At 39.6% G+C, this 27102-nt stretch overlaps 1 protein-coding gene across 2 annotated transcripts in view; it reads left to right on the forward strand.

Annotated features, from left to right (window-relative positions):
* Positions 1-27102, forward strand: part of LOC150083328 (HAUS augmin-like complex subunit 1) — a 188490-nt gene that overhangs the window by 96569 nt on the left and 64819 nt on the right. For both annotated transcript variants that reach the window (XM_090377185.1, XM_090377186.1), the window contains one exon: positions 5790-5913. In XM_090377185.1, the coding sequence (XP_090233311.1) occupies positions 5790-5913 (124 nt within the window). The remainder of the gene's footprint in view (positions 1-5789; positions 5914-27102) is intronic.

The raw sequence follows: 27102 nt of genomic DNA on the forward strand, positions 1-27102 counted from the left end.
AAATTAATTTCTTCTGGGGCCCCAACCCAGTCCCTAACTGAAAATTTTACCGTAGACCAAGAGAACGTCACTTCTGCAAAAAGACAGAAAAAGGAGGTTATATTAGGTCCTACACCTCGGTTCCTGATAATTCACTCAACTAGTGAGAAGCCTATAGGAAAAATGTCACCCTTCTTTATCCAGAAGGGTTTGGAAGGGTTGGCAGGCTCTCCTAAGTCTGTCAAATGGCTTCGTTCGGGTGACATACTTGTAGAAACCAGAAGTGATATACACTCAGAACAGCTCCTCCGTGCTATATCTATCGGGGGAATGCCTGTCACTATAACCCCCCACAAGACACTGAACTCATCCTGTGGTGTCATCGCGGAATGGGATCTGATGGATGTAACTGAAGAGGAAATTTGTTCAGAGTTAAAACCACAGGGAGTGACAGCTGTTAAACATATATCCATGCGTAAGGATGGAAAATTAGTTCCCACTAGAAATATCATCTTAACATTCAATTCACCAACTTTTCCTCATGAAATCAAAGCTGGCTATATTAACTGCCCAGTGCGTCCGTATATCCCAAAGCCGTTACGGTGCTTTAAGTGCCAGAAATACGGACACTCACAGATGGCTTGTTGTGGAACCCTTGTATGCGCTCGGTGTGGCGCAAAGGACCACAAAACAACATCATGCTCAGCTGCAAAACCAACCTGCATTAACTGCCAAGAAGAACACCCAGCCTACTCAAGGGCATGCCAGAGGTGGAAACCAGAAAACGAAATTCAGTGACTTAAGGCAGAGCTGAACATATCTTATCAAGAGGCAAGGAAAACGGTGAAACCTTTAAATATAAATAAACCAACCGACGCTCAGAAGGTAGCAGGGAGATGTTCCATCGGAACTCAGACCAAAATGACCATACCACCAAAGGAGTCATTCACTCCTATTGCTCGCTGCCTATTAAGTTCAATAAAACCCGCACAAAAGGACCAATCAGCTGCCACTCCAATATCTGTACCTCCTAGTGCCCCACCAATTAGAAAATCAGTTTCTGGAGAAAAGAATAAGAAATCTGACGCACATCCTAGTTCTCAGGAAAAAAATGGATGTTGAGGAGAAGGAGGTACAGGAAGAAGCAGTCTTGGAACTCTTTACTGAGGAGGATATGGACATGGGGCAGCGTCCATACTTCCCCAGGAAGGATAAATCTAAGACTAACAAAAATAAGCCCTCAGCACCTCGGGCCGACCGGGCTAGCCGAGTGGGTAAAGTACCTGCCCGGCAACCCAAAGGTCGCGGGTTCGATTCCCGCCTCGGGCTTGGATCAAAGTACTGCAAAAACCTTGGGAGGTGCAATATGGCCACAGAAGCCGATGCGCCAACAACTACCAAATCAAAAAAAAAAAAAAAAAAAATCAGCACCTCGGAAGCCGCCTGAAGGAACCACCAAGCCAAAATAATGGCTAAATTCCTACAATGGAATTGTCGTGGATTCCGGCAAAATGCAGAAGACATCAAGGCACTCCTGCAAAAGCACAAACCATCTTGCTTTTGCATACAGGAGACTTACCTAAGGGCAAATGATGACTCTAGGATGCACAACATTACTATCATTCGCAAGGATAGAACTGGGGATGGCCCCGCTCATGGAGGAGTCGCAATCCTTGTGGGCAACCATACCCCTTTTCAGCATCTGCAACTTACTACCAGCATGGAGCCAGTAGCAACTCGAATAACAGTGGGGTTTTTACCAACCGTTTGCTCTATATATTTGCCACCTGGTACTGACATCTGCCAGAAAGACCTTGATGATCTCGTAATGCAGTTGCCTCCCCCTTTCTTACTTCTTGGGGACTTTAATGGACATAATCTGTGTGGTAGTGCTAGCATTAATAGAAGGGGACGAGTCATAGAGAGTATGCTCATTGACAATGACCTCTGCCTTCTTAATGTGGGAACAAACACCTTTTTCCACATGCCTACCCATACGTTTTCTGCCATTGATCTTTCTATCAGCTCGCCTTCTCTTCTCTCGTCACTTACCTGGGAGGTAGAAGGGAACCTGTATGGAAGTGATCACTTCCCTGTGATAACCACCTTAATTACTGGGAGACCTTGTCTTCCTGTCAGGTTACCGCAGTGGAAGTTTGATCAAGCTGACTGGAGTGCCTTTGAACACCTGGCAAAATTTGACAACTCTGCAGTCAGTCAGGAGCCTACCAATGATGCAGTTACGTACATAACAGAAAATATTGTCCATGCAGCTGCAACTACAATTCCAAAAACATCCACCCGGTTTCCTCCATTTCCAAAGCTATGGTGGAATCCAGAATGCACAGCAGCTAAAAAGGCTCAAAACAAGGCTTGGGGAATATTTCGAAGATGTCCTACTACAGTCAACCTATTAGCCTTTAAACGTGCACGAGCCAAAGCACGCTACATCCGCTGTCAGAGTCAAAAGGAATTGTGGATCCGTTTCACATCATCCATTACCCAGACGACCAGCACTAAGGTGGTCTGGCAAAAAAATCCGGAAAATGAAGGGAAAATACACAGCACACCCCTCGTCAGTCCTTGAATATAATGGATGTACTATTGCAGACTCTACTGCAATAGCCAATGCTCTTGGGGAAACATTTTCTAACATCTCTTCAACATCATCTTACTCCCCAGAGTTTCTGGTCTTAAAGCGCAACACTGAAAAACAGGCCCTTAAATTCACATCGAAGGGTTCCCACCCATACAATGGGCCATTTAATATCAGTGAGCTGAAAACAGCACTCGCCCGTACAAAGGCTACCGCTGCTGGACCAGACAACATCCATTATGAAATGATCAAACATCTTTCACCAGAATCCATGGACCGTGTGCTCTTCCTGTACAACAGAATCTTCCTTGAAGAGCATTTTCCGGATACCTGGCGCAAGGCAACTATTCTTGCTTTTGCTAAGCCCAGAAAGGATCCTATATGTCCAAAAAACTATCGTCCCATTGCTCTGACCAGCTGTCTGTGCAAAATATTGAAGAGAATGGTCGGTGCTCGTCTCTTATGGTATTTAGAATCGAACGACCTTCTCTCCCGCTTTCAGTCCGGCTTCCGAAGAAACAGGTCCACACTGGACCACTTAATTAGACTGGAAACATCTATCTGAGATGCTTTCCTAAAAAGAGAACATTTGGTGTCCATCTTCTTTGACATGGAAAAAGCATACAACACAACTTCGAGATTTGGTATTTTAAAAGACCTTCACAACCTCGGTCTAAGAGGCCACCTTCCCATTTTTATTTAAAATTTTTTATCCTGCCGTTATTTCCAAGTTCGTGTAGGATCCTCCCTTTCGCGGCCCTTTTGCCAAGAGGAGGGGGTACCACAAGGATCTGTCTTAAGTGTCACGCTTTTTGCCATTAAAATAAATTCTATTTCTGAACAACTTCCTCCAACTATAAACAGTGCACTCTACGTCGATGACTTCAGCATATTCTCTCAATCATGCAATATGAGGGTTATTGAGAGACAACTGCAACAAGCTATTGACCGTCTTAACTCCTGGGCCACGGCCAATGGTTTCAGGTTCTCACCGGAGAAGACCGTTTGCGTACATTTTTGTCGCAAATGTAACCTCCACCCTGAGCCTGAATTACGACTTGGACAAAGCACCATTCCAGTTGTATCAGAGGCGAAATTCTTGGGACTAATTTTTGACAAAAAGCTGACATTTGTCCAACACGTTCGTCAGCTTTGCACAAATTGCACGAGAGGGCTTAAAATTCTCCACTCTCTCTCTTCTACCTCTTGGTGTGCAGACCAATGCACTCTCCTACGTCTATACCATGCACTTGTATGCTCAAAATTAGATTATGGGTCTCAGGTATATGCATCTGCCAGAAATAGTGCTGTTCGTTGGCTTGACCCCATCCATCATCAAGCCATTCGTATTGCTACTGGTGCATTCAGAACATCACCTGTCCAAAGTCTGTATGTCGAAGCAAATAAACCATCCTTGTCGCTTCGATGAATGCAGTTGTCTCTACAATATGCCTTCAAGCTGAAGTCCCTGCCAGACCATCCCACGTGGACATCCGTTTTCGAGCCACGATGGGAAAATCTCTATAACACACGACAGACTGCCAATCGCCCATTCGGCATTCGTGTTCAAGAGCTACTCAATGAGCTTAACATCTCGGTAGACAAGGTTGCTCGATCACCAAAGGAGCCCCTTCCACCCTGGCATGGACAAACACCAGCATGTGACTTCTCGCTCAAGATTGCGACGAAGTCTAATACTCCGTCTTCTGTCTACCTGCAGCTCTATTCACAACACCATGCAGAACATTTTGACTTCTTGCCAGTCTACACAGATGGCTCGAGGTCAGAATCGTATGTGGGATCTGCTGCTGTTTTTCCAGATAAAACCATATCAGAGCAGATACCCCTTGACTGCTCTGATATGGTTTTATCTGGAAAAACAGCAGCAGATCCCACATATCATTTACACTGCAGAGCTGCATGCCATAGAGTTAGCTCTAGATCACATAAGAAAACAGTTACCAATGGTGTATTATGTATGCCGATTCAGTGAGTGCACTACAGGCTTTATCAGCGGTGTCACGCACTAATCATTCAACCCTGTCCCAAATTCAGCAGATAATATACAGTCTCTATGCAAATCGATTTGATATCCGCTTCTGCTGGATTCCCCAGTCACATCAGGATTAGAGGAAATGATTTGGCTGACATTGCAGCCAAATCGGCAGCCCTGACGGATAATCTTGACCTGTTAGTCCTCTATACAGACTACAGGCAAGTGATCCGTAGTAACCTACATTCTCAGTGGCAGGATTCGTGGCATCGACTGATTACTACAAACAAACTATGTCGAATTAAGCCTGTGATCCATCCTTGGTGGTCCAGCTTACGCAGGGATCGCAAAGAGGAAGTTGTTCTTACCCGGCTCCGCATAGGACACTGTCATATTACACACTCCTTTTTGCTGAGGGCTGATGACCCTTTTATGTGCGAGCAGTGCGACACCATTTTATCTGTTGAACATATTTTATGTGACTGTACCAGTTTTATAAATTCTCGTTTTACTGCTTTTACCCATCTGACTGAGCCATATACACTCAGTCAGATTTTAAATGACAACGACAATGTGTCAGCAGTTTTTAAATTTTTAAAATCGATCAATATGTATACACGCATATGAAATGTACAATTTGCTTTTTATCATTGTACTGATTTTATGTATATATATATATATATATATATATATATATATATATATATATGTGTATATGCAACTTTAGATGAAGTAACCTTTTTAAAATTAAAAGTAACCAGTCTAATCTTTTTTGAATTTTAATCTTTCCATGGTGCACTATAACCTTGCTGTTTTTGCACCACAAAAATCAAATCAAATCAAACCTGTGGCTGAAATAACTAATTTAATGTATAGCAAAGTGACTTATTATTTTTTTTTTTCCCTCTCTCTCTCCATTTTGGAACTTTTAGTGTATAATTCTTCTCTATATAGGTCTATATAGGCCTAATTATAGCCTTCATTAAATTGGGATCTCTACATATTTATCTAGATATTACAGATAACTATTACAAAAAATTTTGAAAGTTCAAACTGAATAATCCTTATCCTCAAGAGAGGTGGTATTTTAAAACTGATGGGCTGGATTTGGAGAAAACAATATTTTAAGTTCTGCATATATATATATATATATATATTTTTTTTTTTTTTTACTTGGAACTTGTTATATGTTTTTTAGTTAATGATGCAGTATTATTATAGAGAATTGAATACAGCCAAAGAGTGGATAAAGGAAAACTTCACAGATACTCAGAAAAAGATTAAACAGACCTTGTATTTAAATAGCAAAGTCAAGGAATATAGTAGCAGCATTCAGAAATTTGAGGTAAGGAATTACAAAAAAAAAACTGCAGTAACATTTTATATCATTATCAACTTTTAAACGTCATTTTAAACAGGGTGTTTCTTAACATGTCAACCACACTTTCAGGGTTGATTTAGGACCTGAAAAAAATTTAAAAAGTTTAAATAAACACATGTCTGATTCTAAATAGTTAAAGCTATGGCTGTTTAAATTTAAAAATAATGGCTTTTCAGTGGTAAAAAATAATAAAAATATATTTAAATTCTTAAATAAAAAATAATTAAGGTTAACCAGACACATCTAGTAAAATGTTTATTCATATTAGGGACATTTGCGTGTTCTTGTTTATTTTTATTTTACCACTTACCTTTTTTTTTTTCATCTACCTTTGAAAACTATAGCCATTTTTTAAAATTCAAAAAAACTATAGCTCAGCTGTTCAGAATTGGACACATGTTTATGTTAACCTTTTTTTCATTATTTTCAGGGCTTGAATTGATCCTGAAAATACAACACTCACTTGTTATGAAACACACTGTATACAGTGTGTTTCATATGAGGCCTGAGCTAGTGCAAGGAATGTTTATTTTATTTATTTATTATTTTTTTTCCACTGGGTGTTTCACTATCTTAGATTTTGGTATAAAATATATTTTTTAACTGTCCTGCAAGGATTGTGTGTGGTATAGACCAGGGTGTGGGGTGTTTTTTTTTTTTTTTTTTTTGTAGCTGTACTGCAAATTTTATGACAGTTTTGATAAATTTTTACTAAAACCTAACAAAGATGCCAGTAATTTCCAAAATTAATAAAAGATGATAAAGTTGTTTAATCTGGCAGTTAAAAAATCTTAACATATAAAAGGTATGTACCAGGATAGACCCAAGAAGTCTGAGTGACAGATAAAAAAGAAGCCCCATATTCATTGACTTCCAAGATGGCCAACGTGACAATATGATATCATTTTCCGACAGCTTTAACAATCCAGAGAGCAACAATTAAGGAACTAAATGTTCCTTGAGAAAATAGCTTTCAAGAGTGATTTCAGTGATATTTTTAGATGCACACTTAATTAGGTTATGTTTGAAGACAAGCATGAAAAATAGTTGGTCAGTTTACAATAAAATTCTATATTGATTTAATCCTGGAGTTTTTTTGTTTTAAAAAAACAAAACCTTGTCTTTTAAATTTTAAAACAAAAATTAAAAGTTAGTATTTTTTATTAATTTCTTTTATTCTTGTATAGTAAACTTTGTAAAATCAACAATCCAGAATACTTTAAAATCACAAATCATTTTTTTTTTATAAAATCACATTTTACAAAAATATCAACATTTTACAATCCAGAAATATACAAGAAAGTAATCTGTCTACTCATATAAACATTCAAATTTTTCTTTAAGAATACATGAAAAAAAAAAGTGACACTTTTTTACAGGACTATCTTATCCTTTCATCTGTTTTTTTCAGCCAGCAGGATTAAAATTGCATTGATAACATGCAATGGTCTTAATTCTCACAGCAGAACAAACTTGTCCCTACAACGAATTGCCCAGAAATTGCACTATTTCCAAACAGATGACCTGCCGATAGGTTAATTAGCCATTTGTTTAAAAGATGAGACCTGTGATAGCCTGTTTCAGGACTGACTGGTCCCTCATCAGTAGCAGGTGGTCTCTAGGGATACCACACAGACATGCAGTTGTGGAGAAGTTGTTTGACATGAGCTATCATTTCTAGGACAACTCATTACAATGCAAGTTTGCTGCTGTGAGAATTGAAACCATTGCATTGTCCATGCAGTTTAAAACTTCCTCACAAAAACAGATGAAAGGACAAGATAATCATTATAAATTTTTAAATTTCTATAGGTATAAATAAATTCATTTATTTGTGCTTAATATTCATTAAAATGGGCTCCTCTAAAACTGTGCAACCACTAGGGATACTTCTTTAAAACCCGGCATTTCTCAATCCCTGAAGGTGTCGAATTTTAGTTTACTGTGTTATGCTTTGATATCACCATGTCAAATGATATATAATAAACTGGTTTTCCCTGCTGATTATGGGGAGAGGAAGTGTGTGCTACACACTGCTGCTCCTTCCCACCTGGCTACGGAGGTGCCGATTCTGTCAGAAAAAGTAAGTGGGGCTTGGCAGACTGTAAGTGGAAATGGACATCACTGGGATTGGAACTGAGATCATATATATCTCTGAAATGAATGAGGAAATGTTTGAGAGATTTAGATATTTCCACACATAAGATTTTTCTATTAGTCTATTTGTGATGTATTCAGTAGTAAAGAAAAGGCGGGAGACATGTATGAAGTAACGAAATTTTTGAATATAGCATGCACAAAGCAAGAACATACCCAGCTCCTTGCCATAATATGACCTCGACAATGCTCCCCCACATACACACCACTCAGACTCCCTCCAGTCACCATCTGGCAGAGTAGATGCAGCAAGATTTTTATTATCTATTTTATCATTTATATACACTAACCGATCAAGATGCCTTCAGAGAGTTACCAATAGGTTCGGTCTGGTAGACTATCTAGCAGCCAACCTGCAAACACCATTTTAGAGCTGTACTCTCAAAATGTAAGAAAGACTGGATCTTGCTACGATGCCCACCATAGCCTCAAAAGACATCAATTATACTGTATGATGGAAAAGACTGGGGAATGCCAGAGATTTGCTCTGGAGACTAAACATGGGTTTCACCACTACAAGCCTCCAATAAGCAAAGTGGTGGTATTGCACTGGTTTATGAGAGTCATCTACCACCTAGTACTCCCTAATAACACAGAGGGGTGGCATTCTTCTGTATGGTGTGGATGCCACACCTTGACCTATGTTGGTTCACACCTAGGTGGTCACCTGTAGTATACTAGCTGCTGTATTTCAGGACTTGCACATGGGGTCATATCCAAGGTTACTAACAATCCCACCATCATGAAGATGCAAGGAAGGAATGAGGCAACCAAATTTCAGTGAAGTCTGGTCATTCCAGACTTCACCGAAACTCAGTCCCCTTGACTCAAAGTGTCACTTGAATATCAGAGTTCCATCAGAGTTTTAGACTCCCAGGTAGCAAGCCCTAGCTTGTCATGCCTGAGAGAATGTCTGTGACATTATTTTAAATAAATGATATTTGAGATAAGCACTTGTGGTCAGTGTCCCTTTGGTAGAATTACCCTATCTGTGCAACCACTATTCATGTAGAACATTCAAAATTCTGGTTTTATTTCTTTTTTTGGGATCAGTTGTGGTTTCTATAACAATGTCAGAGAAATTAAGTGGAGATTCTTTCCTTAAATGTTAACAAAATACTTTATAAATGAAGTGTAATTCTTGTGGGAGAAGTCCATAGATGATTTGAAGTGAGGGTACAGAAACCATTCTACAAGTTCTTAACATGGCTAGAAGGCACGATCTTTGAATGGTGGCTAACTTAGTAGTAAGGATGCCAGCTCTTCAGAACAAAATACTAGCATCATATATAACTACAGAAATAAATATTATTCAACATAATATAGATAGGGTATTGATTTTTAGATCCCAATCTTGAGATATCTGAAAAATCATAGCTGTAAATTTTTTTTTTTTTTTTACTTTAGATAATAAATGATTGACACAAGGCATGAAAGCTATTTTATCTATATACACTTATAGATGTTCAGAATTACATAAGAAATAGGGTAACCAACCATCCCAAATTTTGCGAGACATCCCGATTTTCTCTCTCTATAGAGGTGTCCCAAAATAATCCTAGGCGGGACGCCGCCATCTGTTCCGATTTATCACATAACGTAAAATAAATAATATAAAATATAATAATAGATCATACTAAAATTCATTAACTAGCATAACATGAATGTGAATAGAAAGTTTAAATAAAATAAATCTTCATTTACATCTTCGATGTTTATTTGTCTTAGATTCCCAGTCACCAACAAAATCCCAGCTTCTAATTGGTACAAGTAATAAAGTGATGTGTGTGTGCTGCCGCATCACAATATATGTGAAATGTGTTCGTTGGGATGTATAGATAACGTGGGGGTCCTGTGGGGGGGAAGCTTGCCAGGGAAGGGGTTGAATTGAAACAAAAGCAGTCAGCCAGTCAGTTTAGTCACATGTGTAGCAGCATAAGGAAACAGAAAAATAACACTGGTCAACACCAAAAATGTGTCTGGCTTGAAAAGTCAATTCTTCTTAATTTCAGCATGAGAAAAATGAATATAACATTTAAAACTCTTAGTTAGCTCTCGGTTGCACAATATAGTCCCTCTTATGATTTAGTCAAATATTGGTGAATACTAGGGAATTTTGGAATCTAGAGAATAGATAGGTTGGTAATGCTGAAACAGGAACCGATATGCCATGTTTTTTTTTTTTTGTTTTTTTTATTTCTGTGTATTTGTATTTCTGTGTATCATATACCTTTCAAGTGATCTTCATTTCTTTTTTTTTTTTTTTTTTTTCCCTTCAGGTTTATGGACAAAAATTATGTAAAAAGCCAGGATGCCACGTAAATGTGTTAACAGGGTTGACAATTTTTGTTATGTGTGTGGTGATGTGACATTTTCCACTCAAACACCAATTGACTCCACTTGTGAAGACAGCCTACTACCATTATTTTGGCTGTAAGGTAGGGGATGAAGACAAATCCTGGGCACCTCATATTTGCTGCAACACGTGCTGTAAATCTCCGTGGATGGTTGAATAACAAAGGACGTTCAATGCCTTTTGCCACCCCAATGATTTGGAGGGAGCCTTCAAATCATGTAAATGACTTATTTCTGCATGGTGCCTCCTCTTCAGCATGGCATGTCAAAAAAAAAAGGAAAACTGGACTGTGGAATATCCCAACATCCCATCAGCTATCCAACAGTGGCACATGGAGATGGTCTGCCTATACCTCACCCTCCAGAAGAGTACACTTTGGAGTCTGATGAAGATGGGGACAGTGTGAGGAATGATGGTCAACCTGAGCCTTCAACATCACAGGATCTTAATTTTGTGCCAGAACCTGAGTCACTGAGTTAGTCGCACAAAATCACTCAAGGTGAACTAAGTGATCTAATTCAAGCCCTAGATCTAATGAAAGAAAAAGCAGAGCTTCTGGGATCAAGGCTCCAACAGTGGAATCTTCTGCAGCCAAAAAAAAAAACAACCTTGTTGTCTGCTGTGACATCAATAGTTTGATGACAGCTTTGAATGTGGAGCACAACCCACAGGACTGGAGGCTATTAATAGACTCATCAAAGCTAAGTTTAACGGCTGTTTTGCTCCATATTGTGGAGCATTGCCATTTTGTTTTGCTCCACAATGGCAACACTCTTCCTTCAGTTCCTCTAGGCCATGCTGTCCACATGGAGACATATGAGAATATGAAATTAATTCTGGAAGCAATGAAGTACAAAGACCACCAATGAGAGATCTATGGAGACCTGAAGGTGATTGCAATACTGCTGGACATGCAGTTGGGATACACGAAGTACTGCTGTTTCCTGTGTGAGTGGGACAGTCGGACTAGGTCCTCACGCTACAAAAGTCTAGCCTTTAAGGGAAAATCTGCGCCCCGGGGAAGAAAAATGTCCAGCACAATCCTCTGGTTGATCGAAGCAAAATTCTTCCGCCCCCTTTACACATCAAACTGAGACTCATGAAGAACTTTGTTAAGGGGATGCAACAGGATGGAGAAGCTTTCAAGTACCTGAGAGGACAATTTCTACTGATGAGTGATGCTAAGGTTAAGGAAGGAATCTTTCTTGGTCTGCAAATTCAGTTTTATTGTTGAGGTGCAGATGGTTCAAAGTTTCAGTGTACTATTCCAAGTTAATGTTAAATGATGAAAACTTTGAGTGAGTCCTCCAGGGTAATGAGAATGCAGCTTGGGAAGCCTTTAAAAGTGTTGTGCATGACTTCCTGGGAAACCGAAGAGCTAGAAACTATGTTGAGACTGTGAACAACCTTCTAGAAAAGTATCATCAATTAGGCTGCAACATGTCACTGAATATCCACTTTCTCTACTCTCATCTGGACTTCTTCCCTAACAACTGTGGTGCAGTGAGTGACGGGCACGGTGAGCGATTCCACCAAGACATATCAGCAATGAAAAGAAGCTATCAGGGTAGGTGGAACGCTTCTATGCTTGCTGACTACTGTTGGACAGTAACAAGAGATGCCCTGGAAGTGGAATACAAGCAACAAGCAAAAAGAAGTTACTGTCATGAATAGGCCACATTTTGAGAAAGTACTTTCGGTTCCTGTGCAGTTTTCTTGTGTTCTTGTTTTTTAAGTTTTAATTAAAAACAACTGTGATTTATGTTGTATCAAGAAAATGTAAATATGAGATTGTTTTAATATTACTTTTCACTCAGACAACTACTGAAATTACTATTCTCTTAGACAATAGCGAAAGTACTGTATCTCAAAAAATAGAACTAATAAAAATTTCTGACGTCATATTCGTTTTTCTCAACCCAAAATTAGTAAAGTTTGCCTATTTTAAGAAAGGAAACAAATTCAAAGAATTTTTTTGTTGAACAGAGAAGACTATGTTCTGCTGATTGTTTGAGGGCCTATATGAGAGCTTGAAGGACAGGGTGGATGTCCTCGAAGGATTTAAATTGAGGGGGCCCATCAAGCTCTCAGCTGCCCACATCAATGCTAGAGCTTGCACTTGAACGTCGTGCAATGCGACAACCACCAAGCCAGAATGTGCTGCTCCCAAAGGAACTAGTTGTCGGTGGCTCTATTGTCAGGGAAACATTTAGCATTGGCAGAGGCATATGGTGTGGGTGGGCGGGCTTATGCGGCATCGGCCAAAAAAAAAGAAAAAGAAACCCTCCCATTTCACCCCTCCATTCGTTCTGAATGCCTGCCTTGGGTTTGTTTGGGCTATCAACTTCCACAGCAAAGGATGGAGGTCTGTTCCACCAGCCGCTCGCCCTCTGGCCGTGGGCGGATTTCTGCACATCTGTTCTGCAACTGTCTTTCCTCGGTTTGAGTCTGTGCCTCCTCAGGTTCTTTGCGCGGGAGGAGAGATCCCATCAGCATTCAGCTTGCTTGGCCCATTCGGGGCCTTGTGCGCCTCAGTCGGGTCACCTCGCGGGTACCTACTCTCCAGCCAAACGGAGAACATATTGTGCAAAAAGGATAGGTAGAACAGGACCATGGTATGTCTGCCAGGGGCAAAGGTTGATGAGCAAATATAGAGCAGATATCATCTTTAAGGGCACAAAATGTGATATTGTCGTACACATTGGCACTAATGATATTAAGAGTAAGAGACTGGCAGAATAAGTACAGGTAAACGTTGGAAAAAAGCCATGAGTTAGGGTTGAATTTGAAAGTGTCTGCAATTTTGCCCAGACACGATAGGAGGGAGTATATGATGAGAGTCTTGTTGATCAATTCGGCCCTGGAGAAATTGTGCAAGGCTCAAGGGGTAGAATTTTTCTCAGCCTGGTCTGTGCTTTGTTAACAGGAGAGACTGCTTCTAAAGGGATGGGATACACTTGAATAGAAAGGGTGCAAAAATATTTGCTGATGCTATTGAGGCAGGGTTAGTGAGTCGGAAAATTGCTAGCTTGGGGGGATACACAGATTAACAGATTAGCAGTAGCTGCTGGCAGAGGTAAAAGTGATTCTTGCACTGCTTCTATTGGAATGAGCAGCAGCCTGGAAAATAAGGTGCAGGACATTCCAGAGACTGCTGGGAGTCATTGTGGAACAAGTAAATATATGGGCTGTGTTAGAGTAGCTAAGAATAGGAACAGTGCATGTATGTACCCCAGGGGTTCACATCTGATGAGTATGGGCTGGCAACCTCAGGATCCTGAGCTGGATATCATCATTCTTCTCTTTCTTGGTGATTCCTTTCTACCCTGTGTTCTCTCTCACACAGGGTAACTTGGGATTTTTTTTTTTTTTTTGGTTGGTGCAGCATGAGCCTCAGACTTGCTTGCACCACGTGGCTATTAATAATAATAATAATAATAATAATAATAAAAAACGATTTTGAAACATTCCGTCTAATCAAATCACCAGTATGGATTTTGTCAATGTTCATCCACTGGTGATATACTGACATATGTCCATCTGTGGACAAATTCAGTGGAAAAGTTTGGTGAAATGAAAAGTAGTTGCTCTTGACATTCAAAGACTTGTAATCATTGTGTTTGGCATAAAGATATTCCAAATATGCTTCCATCATATGGATTGCCAGCTGTTTTCTTTAAGTAATTGGGTATCCAGTTTTATCACTGACTGCTCAGTGGGTGGTAGTAGATGGCACTGTCTTTTAATTTATCCACTAATGCTGGTGTTATCTAAGTTCAGTTCTTCATCCCACTCTTTTCCTCTTGTATAATTAATGACCTTCTTCCATTTACTGGAAATCCTGTCCTTAGTTTTGATGATGCTAATACATTGCATTCAACCTTCCAGTTTGAGAAACTTTGCCATGCTCAAACAGCTTCAACTTCTGAAATACTCACTACCAATTCCTTCAATGCTGATCTCCAGTGGGGCAAAGATAATTTAGTTAATTTCAGTCCTTTTAAAACTCAGTCCTATCTTATTTTGCAAAAAGAATTCTGCTGTTATGCTTATCTTCGATGACATGCAGATTTCTAAACACGATCACATATCCCTATTAAGGATTACCCTGTCTTCTAATTTCTCTTGGCATTAGCACATCACAGATATTGCTTCCTCTGCATTTAAAAAACGGTTTTCTTTTTTCCTCTCAGCATTTATACTTTACTTCTAAACGTCTGCTTGCTCTGTACGTATCTCAAATCCACTCTGGCATGGAATGTTGTTCTCACATCTGGAGCAGTACCTCATAACCTCTCATGATTCTATCCTCTGTTCAAAACAGGGCAGTTAGATTAATTAATGATCCCTCTCTTACAAAGTCTCTCTCACATAGGCATTTTGTTTCTGCTGCATGCCTTTTCTGTAGATATTTCCGTGGGCATTGGTCTTCTTAATTAGCTTCTATAATTCCCCCACCCCCTCTCTCTTCCAAATCAGTCTGAACATGTGCCACAACCAGTCAATGTCCATTTATTGTCCTACTTCAAACTCAAAGAACCAACTTTTCTTCTTCCTCATTTATCTCGTCAACTTTCATTTTCTGAAACTCTCTTTACATACACTTCTTGAAAATTACAGTCTACAGAAATTCAAATCTAAGCCATGTGTCAACAGTTATCTTTCATCTTCTCAACCTTCAAACCATGCACAGTGCTAAGTATTATAGGTTGTAATACTTTTCATATTTTGGGTTTTCATAAAATAAAAAAAAAAAAAGTAGTTCTATCCTGGCCTCTCTGCCTCATTACTTATGACAGAATGTGGCTCTTTAAACCAGCTGTTCCCAAACTGGGGTCCACGGACCCCTGGGAGTCCATACACGTGCCATGGGGGTCCACGAAACGACCCTCTAGAACTGGTCAAATTATTCGTTCTATGTATGTATAGCAAATTGATGATAAATAAAGTTATTATATATTTATGTAAAATAAGAATAAAGTTGAGTTGTTTTAAACATAAAACTTTGAAGTTTTTTTTCCCCAGAAAACCCAGTGTTCGTGCGTTCACGCACACACACACACACACACACACACACACACACACACACACACACACACACACACACACACACACACACACACACACACAGAGGGTCTGCGAACTTTTTTTATTTTATTTTTGAAGGGGTCTGTAGATCTCAGTAGTTTGGGAACCACTGCTTTAAACAACCAACTTTTCCAGTTCATTTTTATCTAATACTGATGCCTGTTCTTGTGATTCTATCCTGCACTAGAAACATGTAATTTACTTCTATTCTTTTTATCTAGGCCTTTGGCAAACTCTCTTTACTGATATCTTGCATGTCTCTCCAGCAATGAAAATAATTTTGTGGGTTTCCAGGAGTTTATGGTAAAATTATTCAACAGACATCACAATTGACTATCTGTCAATTCTCCTACCAGTTCATCTGACTCCTGATTGTGTTTACCAGAAGATTCTAGTCCATCTACTTGCTGACTCTGCTTTGTGTGGAATTGTTCTTTTAGCAGAATTTGTATTCTTTGCATATTTTGTTGTCTAATGTTAAAAGCTCTTTGATCTTTTATACATTCACTCTTCAATCTCTTCTTTTCTAGTTTGATTGGATCTATGTGTGGCTGACTTCCTTGTGAACTGGTATTTTTTTATTTTTATTTATTTATTTTATTTTTATTCATTTATTTTATTTTTTTAAATTACTGGTATCATAGGTTGGGCCTCGATAGTGCAGGATTTAGTCCACTCAGTAGCACATGCACAGTTTTCACCCACCTCCTCATAGCGTGGGTGGTTACTGGGAAGCAGACTTCCATAAGTCCACATGTCATATAAACAATGTGAAAAACTAGCTAATGTTTATATTGAATTGTTAACAGCAGGTAGTTGTTTCACTTCATTTCAGAAGTCAGAGAGTATCTTTTACTCTGTGTTAGAAGTGAAGTATTTAAACATGGCATCATCATTTACATTTTATAACAGTTTTTCTGAGAAACTGTTGGAACTTTGATTCACAATTTGAATGGAAAGTTCATTCTATTTTGTTTTGGATATTTTGTTCTAGGAAGGATTATTGCATTAGGCAAAATGCCTGTTGGTTTCAAGGATAGAATTTCATTCAAATATTATGATCTCAAAAGCTAACACTGTGGGCTTTCATATATACAGGGTGAGTCATGAAAAAGTAGCCCTGTCAATGAAACTACAATACCATGCATGCACAAGTGAGTAAATGTATAGTACATTACCTGCCATTAAAGAAAATGTTGGAAATAACCTCCTTGGGCCGCAAGACAGTGCTGAGGCTGTGTCAGCATGTTTTGGCAAACTCTCTGCAACACTGTACCATCAATGCCCGTGATAGCAGTACGAATCTTCTCCTGTAATTCCTGAAGAGTGTGCAGGTTTGTCTCTTAAACTTTCCCCTTAAGGTAGCCCCAAATGTAAAAATCACATATGGACAGGTTGGGGGAATGTGGGGGCCATAAATCTTTGCTGACAGTTTTTCCATCTGGAAAGACTTCATGAATTTGGGCCAGCACTCTGTGGGATATGTGGCAAGTGGCCCCATCTTGTTGAAATATGTACCACTCCCGTCTTCATTGGTTAATTGTGCATAAAAGCTTTCAAATATTGCAAGATACATGTCTGCATTAACAGTTGTCTCAAAGAAGATGGGCCCTATGATCCGCCATGCTGATATGACACACCATACTCCGATTTTTTCATCATGAAGCCGTTCTTTGTGGAGTTGGTGTGGATTTTCAGTTACCCAGTACCTTGTGTTTTGAGATTTGATGTGTCTAGATAATGAAACCAGGCTTCATCTGACATAAAATATTGAGTTGGATTGAGTGTCCCATCAACAATGCTGTTGAGGAGCCACCTGCAATAATTTTCACGTTTCACTTTATCTGTCTCTTTTAATTCTTGCATGCACGTTACACAAAACATTTTCAAATTTAGAGAATGCAGTACACGTACACATGTTGTTTGACTTACATTGACTTGCTGGGCTAATTTCTGGGTGCTCTTCCTGGCGCTTAATTTCATCCTCTCGTGAATATTGCGCACTACAGTTGGTGTACGAATAGATGGGGCTCTGTTCTCTTTCACATTGAGGACACTTCCTGTGTCATGCCACTTCTTCATCAGTTGCTGTATACAGCATTTTGCTGGTATTTGAGCAGCGGGGAACTGTTCTGCAAACATTCTTCTTGTTTCCTTAAATGAACCTGTATGCACATATGCCTCAACAATTGCAACTCTTTCTGGAACTGAATAAGGCATGATGATGCAGAAAACCTTTACAAATACACAAGACACAAACTGGATTACATCCGGCAAAACACTGCCTTCCAACAAGATTGACCTTGAGGGGTGACGCAAGTGACTCACCCTGTATGTGTAACTGACTAGAAATAGGTTATGCCTCAGCTATTAGGCCATATTTTGGAAAGCCTGCTGCTGACTTGATAAGAGCAGGCTTGCTTTCACCTTAAGGATCATGTTTCATCTCATTTAAAAACTGCACAGTATTGAGGGTAGTGGATTACACAGTGCAGCAGTTTGAAAACGACACTGATTCTAGAAAAAATATAACAATCCCATGTATGAGTAAACTAACCTTGGTTTGTTTAAAGTAACTTACTCCTAAATCCACACATGCATGCATGCATGCAATGATCACAAATCTAATGGAACAACTGGTGGAAGGCCATGAACACTGATATACTGTTTGGCAAGAACGCTGACATGCTGTTTAGTGGTGCCTTGAGCTTTGTGTCAAAAAGAAGTCACACATAGCTAAGTCCGGTGAATACGGTGTGTGTGACAGTACACAGACATTTTTGCTAGCCAAAGACTTCCAAACAGTGAGAGCCTCATGGCTTCATATGTTGTCATGCAAGAGGAGCCAACTACTGCCGCCTTCCTATATTAAGGCTGCACACAACAGATTCTCTGCAACAAAAGTTTCAAAGCTTCCAGATAGTAGGCAGCAGTAACATTTTGGCCATTGGCACAAACTCTTTGTGCACAATTCCTTTGCTATCATAGAAAGTGATGAGCATAGTTTTGATCTATGACTTTTCTTAATGAACTTTCTTGGTTTTCAGAGTTCGCCGACTTCATCCACACTTTGTTTTGGAGTTGTGAAAATGCCATTTTTAGTCATCCATAACAATTGAATTCAGGAAGTTGGATTTGCTTTCTGCAGCGTTCAATTCACCCATATCATTGACAGTCTGTTAACGGATGTGGAACAAACCATGCACAGACCTTCGTTTCTTCAAATCCTGGGTTATTATTTGGTGAATGGTTTCTTTATTAATGCATTGATCTTTTGAAATCATTTAGAGTGTTGCACATCGGTCAATCTTTCAATTACCTCTGGCGTTTGAATTGTTTTTGCTGGACTCCGTTGTTCATCTTCCAGTGATTCTGTTCCATGGGTGAAACATTTATGTTACTCGAACATGTGTACAAGAGACAGTTCTCTCTGTACGCTTACTTCATAATCTGAAATGTTTCTGTGGCCCTTTTGTCCATTCGAACACAAAACTTGATGGTTGCTCTTTGTTCCATTGTTCCTCCACAACACAAGAGAGATGTGCAGTTCAGCTCACACTATGTTCTGAAATGGTGGCAATTTCCACTTACCTTGACTGCTGCTGTGCTTGAGGAACCATCACTCTTTCATTTCGTGTTTACTTCTAGTGGATGGCAGCACCAGCACCCACAACATCAGTCTCATTTTCCAGTTGCTGCACTGTGTATGTTTTCTACTTTTTATAATACTGAAAGTGCAGAGAGAGCAGACTTTCAAATTAAAAAGCGAGTCACTATTTTCAGATAGAAAATGTTGGTGATGTAGACAGATCTGAATGAATAACTTGCAGAATAATGGTTAGCTCTGTCTACATCACCAATATTTCTTGTGTATTTGTGAATAGTGACTAGCTTTTCAATTTTAAATTTGGTTTCTCCCCTTTACTTTTCCTGTTGTTGCTGCAGTTTTGGCCTCATAGAAAGCATAAAACATAAGTACCTTTCTCTTGTCCCTCCATGCTAACACTTCATAGTCTTTGAAAACCAACAGTTCTATGTTTTTCAGTTTTCTTTGTGGTCTTCATCTCTGCTGGTAATCCTTTTGTTTCCCATTACAGTACCTCTAAGGTGTATATTTAATTTATGCAGTTCTGCTAGTTGGATGATAGTGTAAAATTAGTGAGTGAATAAATAAAATCCATTATCCTCAGTACTGCGAAGTAGTTTTTGGATAAGCAATGAAATGGTGGATTAAGTTGTTTTTCTGTTGAGTTGAATTCTTTAAAATGATTCAAGTTTTTGCTTCCAAATTCCATGTATTATCCAATTAGCTTAAATTCCTGTTCTATATGATAATTACTTTGTAACACAAATATAAAGTACTCTCTTTAATTTTTATAAACAACAGGACTTGTCTCAGAGCAATTACTATAGATATGCAGTTTCTCCCCTAACTCTCTCAGCTGGAGATGCAATAAAAAATATATCAGTGGAATGCTAATTACAACAAGAAACTTAAAAAAAGTAAACATTTACATTTCATAGGGGAACTAGCTGTTTGTCAACTGCAGTATATTCAGTTTTAGAGTAATACATTAGAGTAAATTTTTGTAAATGAAAGCATGTCACCCTTTTTAGATTCTAAAATCAGAATTTGAAGAGCAGTGGTAGCTGATGCTATAACCCAATGTACATGAAAAATTGAACAGGTTAAGTGTTTCTAGTGTGTTACTGGTTGCACTTGTATTCGCCATAATATTATATTGTACTGTGAAGTTTGCCTGTGCTCTCATAACTAGAGAAGTAAAGAGAGGGAGTGGAAGTCTGATCTCGAATGTATCCTAGCCTTATTATTTTATTTTAAAGTAATAAATAAAGCAAACATGGTCAAACATGATAAAGCACATTAAACAGTAACTCAGACTTGAGGAATACCATGGGGGGGGGGGTAATAACCAAAACATGCTTCTGTTTTGCCATGGAGAATTTTACTTTACTTTTAAAAAAGTGTGGAATGAAATTTTCTCACAATAAAAATGCATGCATAAGTTAACTTTGTGTCTTTTAGTCGTTCTGTATTTGTATAAAAAATTTAGATAAATTTTATTTTTGACTATATTGTGGATATTAAACTAATCCCCCACCTTATATTGAGTTTACATTGTATTTCTTTGTTACCAACTTTTATCTCTTTATATCCCACTAACTTTTCTACTAATTTTCCCTTAGTATTCAAATATCACTTGCTTATGCTAGAAGCTATGCTGCACATCATAATGCATTAATTAAAATAGCTATAACTCATATGATATCTATCCTGAGTTAGTTGTTCATTAATCTAGTGTTGTGTAAACACTAGATTAATGTTTACACAACACTAGACTTAGCATAAACTTAACACAAAAAAGATATTCTTCCAGTTTTTCTTATATTAATTTATGCTAGGATACATATATCTTGTATAACTTGTTTATTTAAAATCTGTTAAATTCTTTACTTGTTAAAAAATAATTGTGGTGATTCCTATGCTATAGTAAAAGCATAGCATGCTTGTAATATATTTATGTGGCCTAAATTTTTGGTCTTAAACAACCCTTAAATACACAAGCTTTAGCTAATTGCAGGGACAGGTTGATTAAAAGCTTGATTAGAAGTTTATTTTCTTTAGTTTTTAATAACTGTTCTTTTGTACAACCATGTTTATAAGAGCAACAGTGCTCATAAAATTACCAGATATATTACATATATTTTTTGATATAAAGATCTTTAGTTATAAAAATTCAAGCAAACTTTTATTTTAAAATGACACAGATTATTATTATTTTTAAAAATTATACTCCTTTGGTTTTAAATGTTGCAATACAGTACTCTTTCTCACCTGTTTGTTAGAAAGGACTTGTTTCTTATGTGAATCTTTTTTTTTTTTTTTTTTGGTAATTGATGGCGCATAGGCTTCTGTGGCCATAATGCACCTCCCAAGGTTTTTGCAGTCCTTTGATCCAAGCCCGAGGTGGGATTCGAACCTGTGACCTTTGGGTTGCCAGGCAGGCACTTTACACACCCGGCTAGCCCGGTCGGCATTTTTGTGAATCACTGAAGTGATTGCATGCAATTGGTCCTGGAGAGATTGTGCAGGAATCATGGGACGGAATTTTTCTCAGTGTGGTTTCTGCTTGTTAACAGGAGAGATTGCTTCTGCAGGGATGTGATACATTTAAATAGAAAGGGCGCAAGAATATTTGCTGATGCTATCGAGGCAATGTTAGGTGGGTTTGAGTTTTATTGGCGCATAAGCAGCTGAGGCTATAATGCGGTGTTAGGTGGGTTGGAAAACTGCTAGCTTGGGGGGGGATTCACAGATTAATAGGTTAATAGTACCTGCAGGCAGAGGTGGAAATGATTCTTGCACTGCTTCTATTGGAATGAGCAGCAGTCTGCAAAGTTGAAGTACTGGGGATTTCAAGGGCTGCTGGTAGTCATCACGGAACAAGTAAAAACATGGTTTGTGTTAGGGTAACTAAGAGTAAGAACAGGTGCATGTATACTTGCATGTACACCAATGCTAAGAGTATAGTAAACAAATTTGATGAATTTTTAGTGGTGGTTAAGACATCCAAGGTGGATATTGTTGAGATATGGTGCCACTCAGATATAAGGGATGCAGAATTGGAATTTGGCGAGTACAGTGTGTACAGAAAGGATAGACAGGATAGGAAGAGAGGAGGGGTTATGCTATTAGTTAAGAAACACATAAAATCTAAGGAAGTGATTTTTGCACTGTCCAACGATGTCAAATTCCATTTGACATCAATGGACAGTGCAATGTTGAGTCAGTTTGGTGTGATGTAAGCACTGGGAAAGCAAAAATGAGGGTAGGAGTTTGTTTTAGAACTAATGACTCTGATGAGTACAAAGAACAACAACAATACAGAGAAACAGAGTGGGCCAGTAAATTGGAGTGTCTTATAATAGGGGATTTTAACTTCCCAGATATTGACTGGAACTTGTGATTTGATCACTCGCACACTATTAAGGCTTTTGTAGATTTACTGGATGATTGTTTTCTACAGCAGCATGTTAGAGAGACAACCAGAGGGAGTAACACTCATGATCTGATTATCAGCAGTGATTATTCATGCATTCAGAATTTACAGTTATAGGTAGCAGTGATCACAGTGTACTGATGTGGGATTTACTTAAAGATTTAACTACCATCAAGGGGGCACTACTTCCGGTGGGTGCGGGATTTTTGTGCATGAGGCACTTAAAATAGAAGACCAGGCCCAGCACCAATTGAATATGGGCGGCCATTAGGGTATATTCGCCATCGGGGAGCGGCTGTGCAGGTGACAGCTTCTCCCTGATGGCGAAGAGACCTTCCATACAGGTCTATTTTGCAGAGGCTCTGCACAAAGTCAATTTTATCAGGTGGAGATAGACGGAAGTCTGGGTGCCACTTTAGACATAATAATAATAATAATAATACCATCAAGGGTAAAGGGAAGGGTTTTTGCTTTTGTAAAGGCGACTACAGTGGTCTCAGAGACTTTTTAGTTTCTATACAGTGGGACGAAATGATGATGTTACCAACAGAAAATTCTAAATGGGAAGCATTCAAGGAAGTAATCTTGGAAGCTACTAGGCTTTTTGTTCCAACTAAGAAATACTGCTCTAGGTTGAGGCCCAAATGGATGTCAGATGAACTAATGAGACTCGTGATAGAGAAGAAAAATGCACGGTATGTGCATAAATTGTCAAGTGACACAGAAGCCTATGGTAGGTACAAGTAGTCTGTAATGAAGTCACAAAGAAGGTTAGGCAAGCGAAGGCAGATTATGAAAAAGCTTTGGCAAAGGATGCAAAGAAAAACAGCAAAGACTACTTATATAAACTCTAAAAAGGAAGGGGATGAATCAGATTGGTCCACTTGATATCAATGGTTTGACTGTAGATGATCATTCTCAGATAGCTGCCGAACTAAGTGAGTATTTTGTATCTACATTCACACGTGAAGAGTTATTTAAGGAGGAGACGGCCAGATGTTTATCTAACTCTAACAGGGAGTTAAATGATTTTGTAATAACTGAGAGCAAAGTGGAGGAGAAATTGTTGAAGATAAACATAAGAAATGCACCTGGGGTGGATGGGATCTATCCAGTTATATTAAAGGAGGCAGCAAAGGAGATAAGCAAACCCTTAGCCATAATTATGAGAGCATCCTTGGACTTGGGGGAAGTCCCTGCAGATGTGCAAATGTATTTCCAATTCACAAAGGGGGATCAAAGGGTGATACAAGTAATTACAGACCTGTTAGTTTGACTTCTGTTAAAAGGAAAATATTGGAGTCACTGGTTAAAGAAGCATTGCAGGGTCATTTAGACAAGACTGCAGCAATAATTCAGACACAGCATGGGTTTGTCAAGGGGAAGTCTTGTCTGACAAATTTGATTGGATATATGATATGGTCACAAAGGAACTGGATGCAAAAAATAATTTTGATATCATATACATGGATTTCAGGAAAGCTTTCGATACTGTTGCACATGGAAGACTTCTTCTTCTTCTTTGGTCCTTAGCTGGCAGCTGGGGGAGGCGGTTGGCCACGCAACCAGTATGCTGCTGTAGGTGCCGCAGGGTTTCGGACTTGCTCTGTGATGTTCTTCCATACCTTACGATCCATGGCTTCAGTCCTGGCCTGGTTAAGGTCGAGACGTCGGCTCTTTAAGTCATTTTCCACTTTCTTGGTCCACGTTTTCCTAGGCGCGGTCCGTTGGATGCTCCATTGGGTGGGTCGTTGTCTCCAAAGGAGTGTGGATGGTATTCTGTTCGTGCCCATTCTACATACGTGCCCATTCTACATTCTACATTCTGAGCCTTCGCTTCTGGATTTGGTCGGCAATGGTTGGTTGCTGTTGGCATCTGGCGCGGATGGTATCATTAGTGATGCGGTCACGAAGAGAGATGCCCAAGGTCTGCCACAGGCATCGCATTTGGAATACCTCAAGTTTGTTCAAATCTAACTTGAGACAAATCCATGTTTCCGATCCGTAAAGAAGAATGGGCAGGATCAAAGTCCGGAAGAGTCGGATTTTAGTCTTTGTGGAAATGTTGGTCCTCTTCCACAGACACCATTTGAGCGAGGCGAACGCAGTGGCCGCCTGTCCAATTCTGCTGTGGATTTCCATGGTGGATGCAACTTTCTTCTCCTGGACCAGCGACCCAAGGTATTTAAAGTCCTGCACTTGCTCGATCTGGACGCCTTCGAGATAGATGGTGGCTTGTGACCCATCTGTTGTCAGGGCCTTTGTCTTACCAGCATTGATCTTCAAACTGTATGGCCGGGCAATGCGGGCAATGTCGTAGAGGATGTCCGTGGCTTCAGCGTCGTTACCGGCAAGGATAGCACTATCATCAGCAAACATCAGGTCAGTCACATAGTGATCCTTGTCATATTGTATGCCCTGTCTGTTTCTGAATGCTTGCCTCATAATGGCGTCGACCACGATGTTGAAAAGCAACGGGGAGGCTACATCCCCTTGGCGGACTCCAGTTTGGATGGTAAATTCCTCAGACAAATCGTTCTGGATGCGCACCTGGCTGGTTAAACCGTTGTATGCAGTTTGGAGGAGTGTGATGACTTTTCGAGGTACATGTTCAGCCTCTAGTAGTTTCCATAAGGCAGGCCGGTGGACACAGTCGAAAGCAGACTTAAAGTCAATGAAAACAATGACGGTTCGCTGTCCACACCGGATCCTCTCCTCCATCAGCTGACGAATGGCAAAGATTTGATCACAGCATCCTCGCCCTGGTCTAAATCCTGCCTGTTCTTCTCAACTGGTTTGCTCGCGATGTTTTTGCAGTCTTGACTGGATAATCTTCATAAAGACCTTTCCGATGATGGAAAGGAGGCTGATGCCACGGTAGTTCTTGCAGTCCCGGTTATCACCTTTCTTGTGGATCGGTACGATAATGGCTTTCCTCCATGTTAACGGAATTTGTTCAGTGCACCAGATGGTTTTGAGGAGTGAGTGTAGTCGGCGAAGCAGTACATCTCCCCCGGCTTTGATCGCTTCTGTGGTGACTTGGTCCACTCCTGGTGCCTTGCCATTCTTCAGGGATTGTATGGCTGCTTTCACTTCTTCTACTGTAGGCTCAACATCGACCATGGAGACCTCAGGGGGGTCGATCGAGAGTGCTGTTGCTGGCGGTCCCTGAGGTGGGTCGTGATTGTACAAAGCTTTGAAGAATTCACTCCACCGTTGCAGGCGTTCGGATGGTGATCGCACGAAGGTGCCATCAGCATTCTTGATGTCATCATACATGGAAGACTACTGTACAAATTGGAGTAATATGGCATTAAGGGCAAGTTGCTACAATGGATAAAAGGATGGTTGAGTGGGAGAAGACAGAGTGGTAATCAATGGACACTGCTCTTCGTGGACTAATGTTTTTAATGGAGTCCCTCAGGGTTCAGTGTTGGGTTTATTGTTGTTTTCTGTATTTATAAATGATATTGATGATGGTATATCAAGCTTAATGTCCAAGTTTGCAGATGATACAAAGGTTGGCAGAGTTGTTAATAACAGTAATGACAGTATGCTGCTGCAACGGGATCTGGAAAAGTTGGGTAGATGGGCTGAGAAGTGGCAACTGAAGTTTAACACTGACAAATGCCAAGTACTGCATATAGGTAGAAGTAACCCCAGAAAAATGTACCAACTATGTGGTGTTATGCTCAGGGTAGTGGAAAATGAAAGAGATCTTTGGGTAATTGTGCAGTCAGATATGAAGTTTTCTGAGTAGTGCAGACAGGCTGCCAGAGTAGGTCATGGGGTCTTGTCAATGATATACAGGAATTTTGCGAGCAGGGATAAGGAGGTGATTATCGCCTTGTATAAGGCAATGATCAGGCTCCACCTTGAGAACTGTGTGCATGTCTGGAACCCTCATTTTAGGAAGGATGTAGTTGCTAGAACGAGTACAGTGAACGGCAACAAGACTGGTGGAGAGAACAAAGGGGTGCTCTTATGAAGCAAGGCTAAAGTTCTGCAAATTGCACCTTCTGGAGACTAGGTACCTGCGAGGTGATCTGATTGAGGTGTATAAGGCCTTGAATGGACTGAGCAGGCTTAATGCTGAGGGTATTCTTCCTCTTGCTCAGATTACAAACCTCAGGGGGCATAGATTCAATGCTGGAACAAACTTTCATCTGTTGTTTTGGAAGTTGATAGCTTAAATATATTCAAGGCAGAACTAGACAAACATTGAAATGAATGGATTAGTGAAATGGGAAGGGATTTTTTTTTGGCTGATGCTTGCTTTCTTGCATCATGTGCCTTTACTAATGCTAATGACACCTGGTTGTTCTGATGTACTAGAAATAAACAGTATTTCTAAAAGGAGTGTAATGTTGAATAAGAGAAGTAATAAATGGCTAAACATCCATTAGGGTGTTAAGGTTTCATTACATATAATTTATTATTGTTACTTCTGTAATAGGACCTTGTGAATCACAGGAGTGGTATTCTTGAACATTTCTGCATGTAGCAACTATGTTAGTTTTCTGCCTTAAA

The sequence above is a fragment of the Mastigoproctus giganteus genome, chromosome 7 (genome assembly GCF_048544385.1).
Source record: "Mastigoproctus giganteus isolate SK-2022 chromosome 7, ASM4854438v1, whole genome shotgun sequence".
Classification (NCBI taxonomy): domain Eukaryota; kingdom Metazoa; phylum Arthropoda; class Arachnida; order Uropygi; family Thelyphonidae; genus Mastigoproctus; species Mastigoproctus giganteus.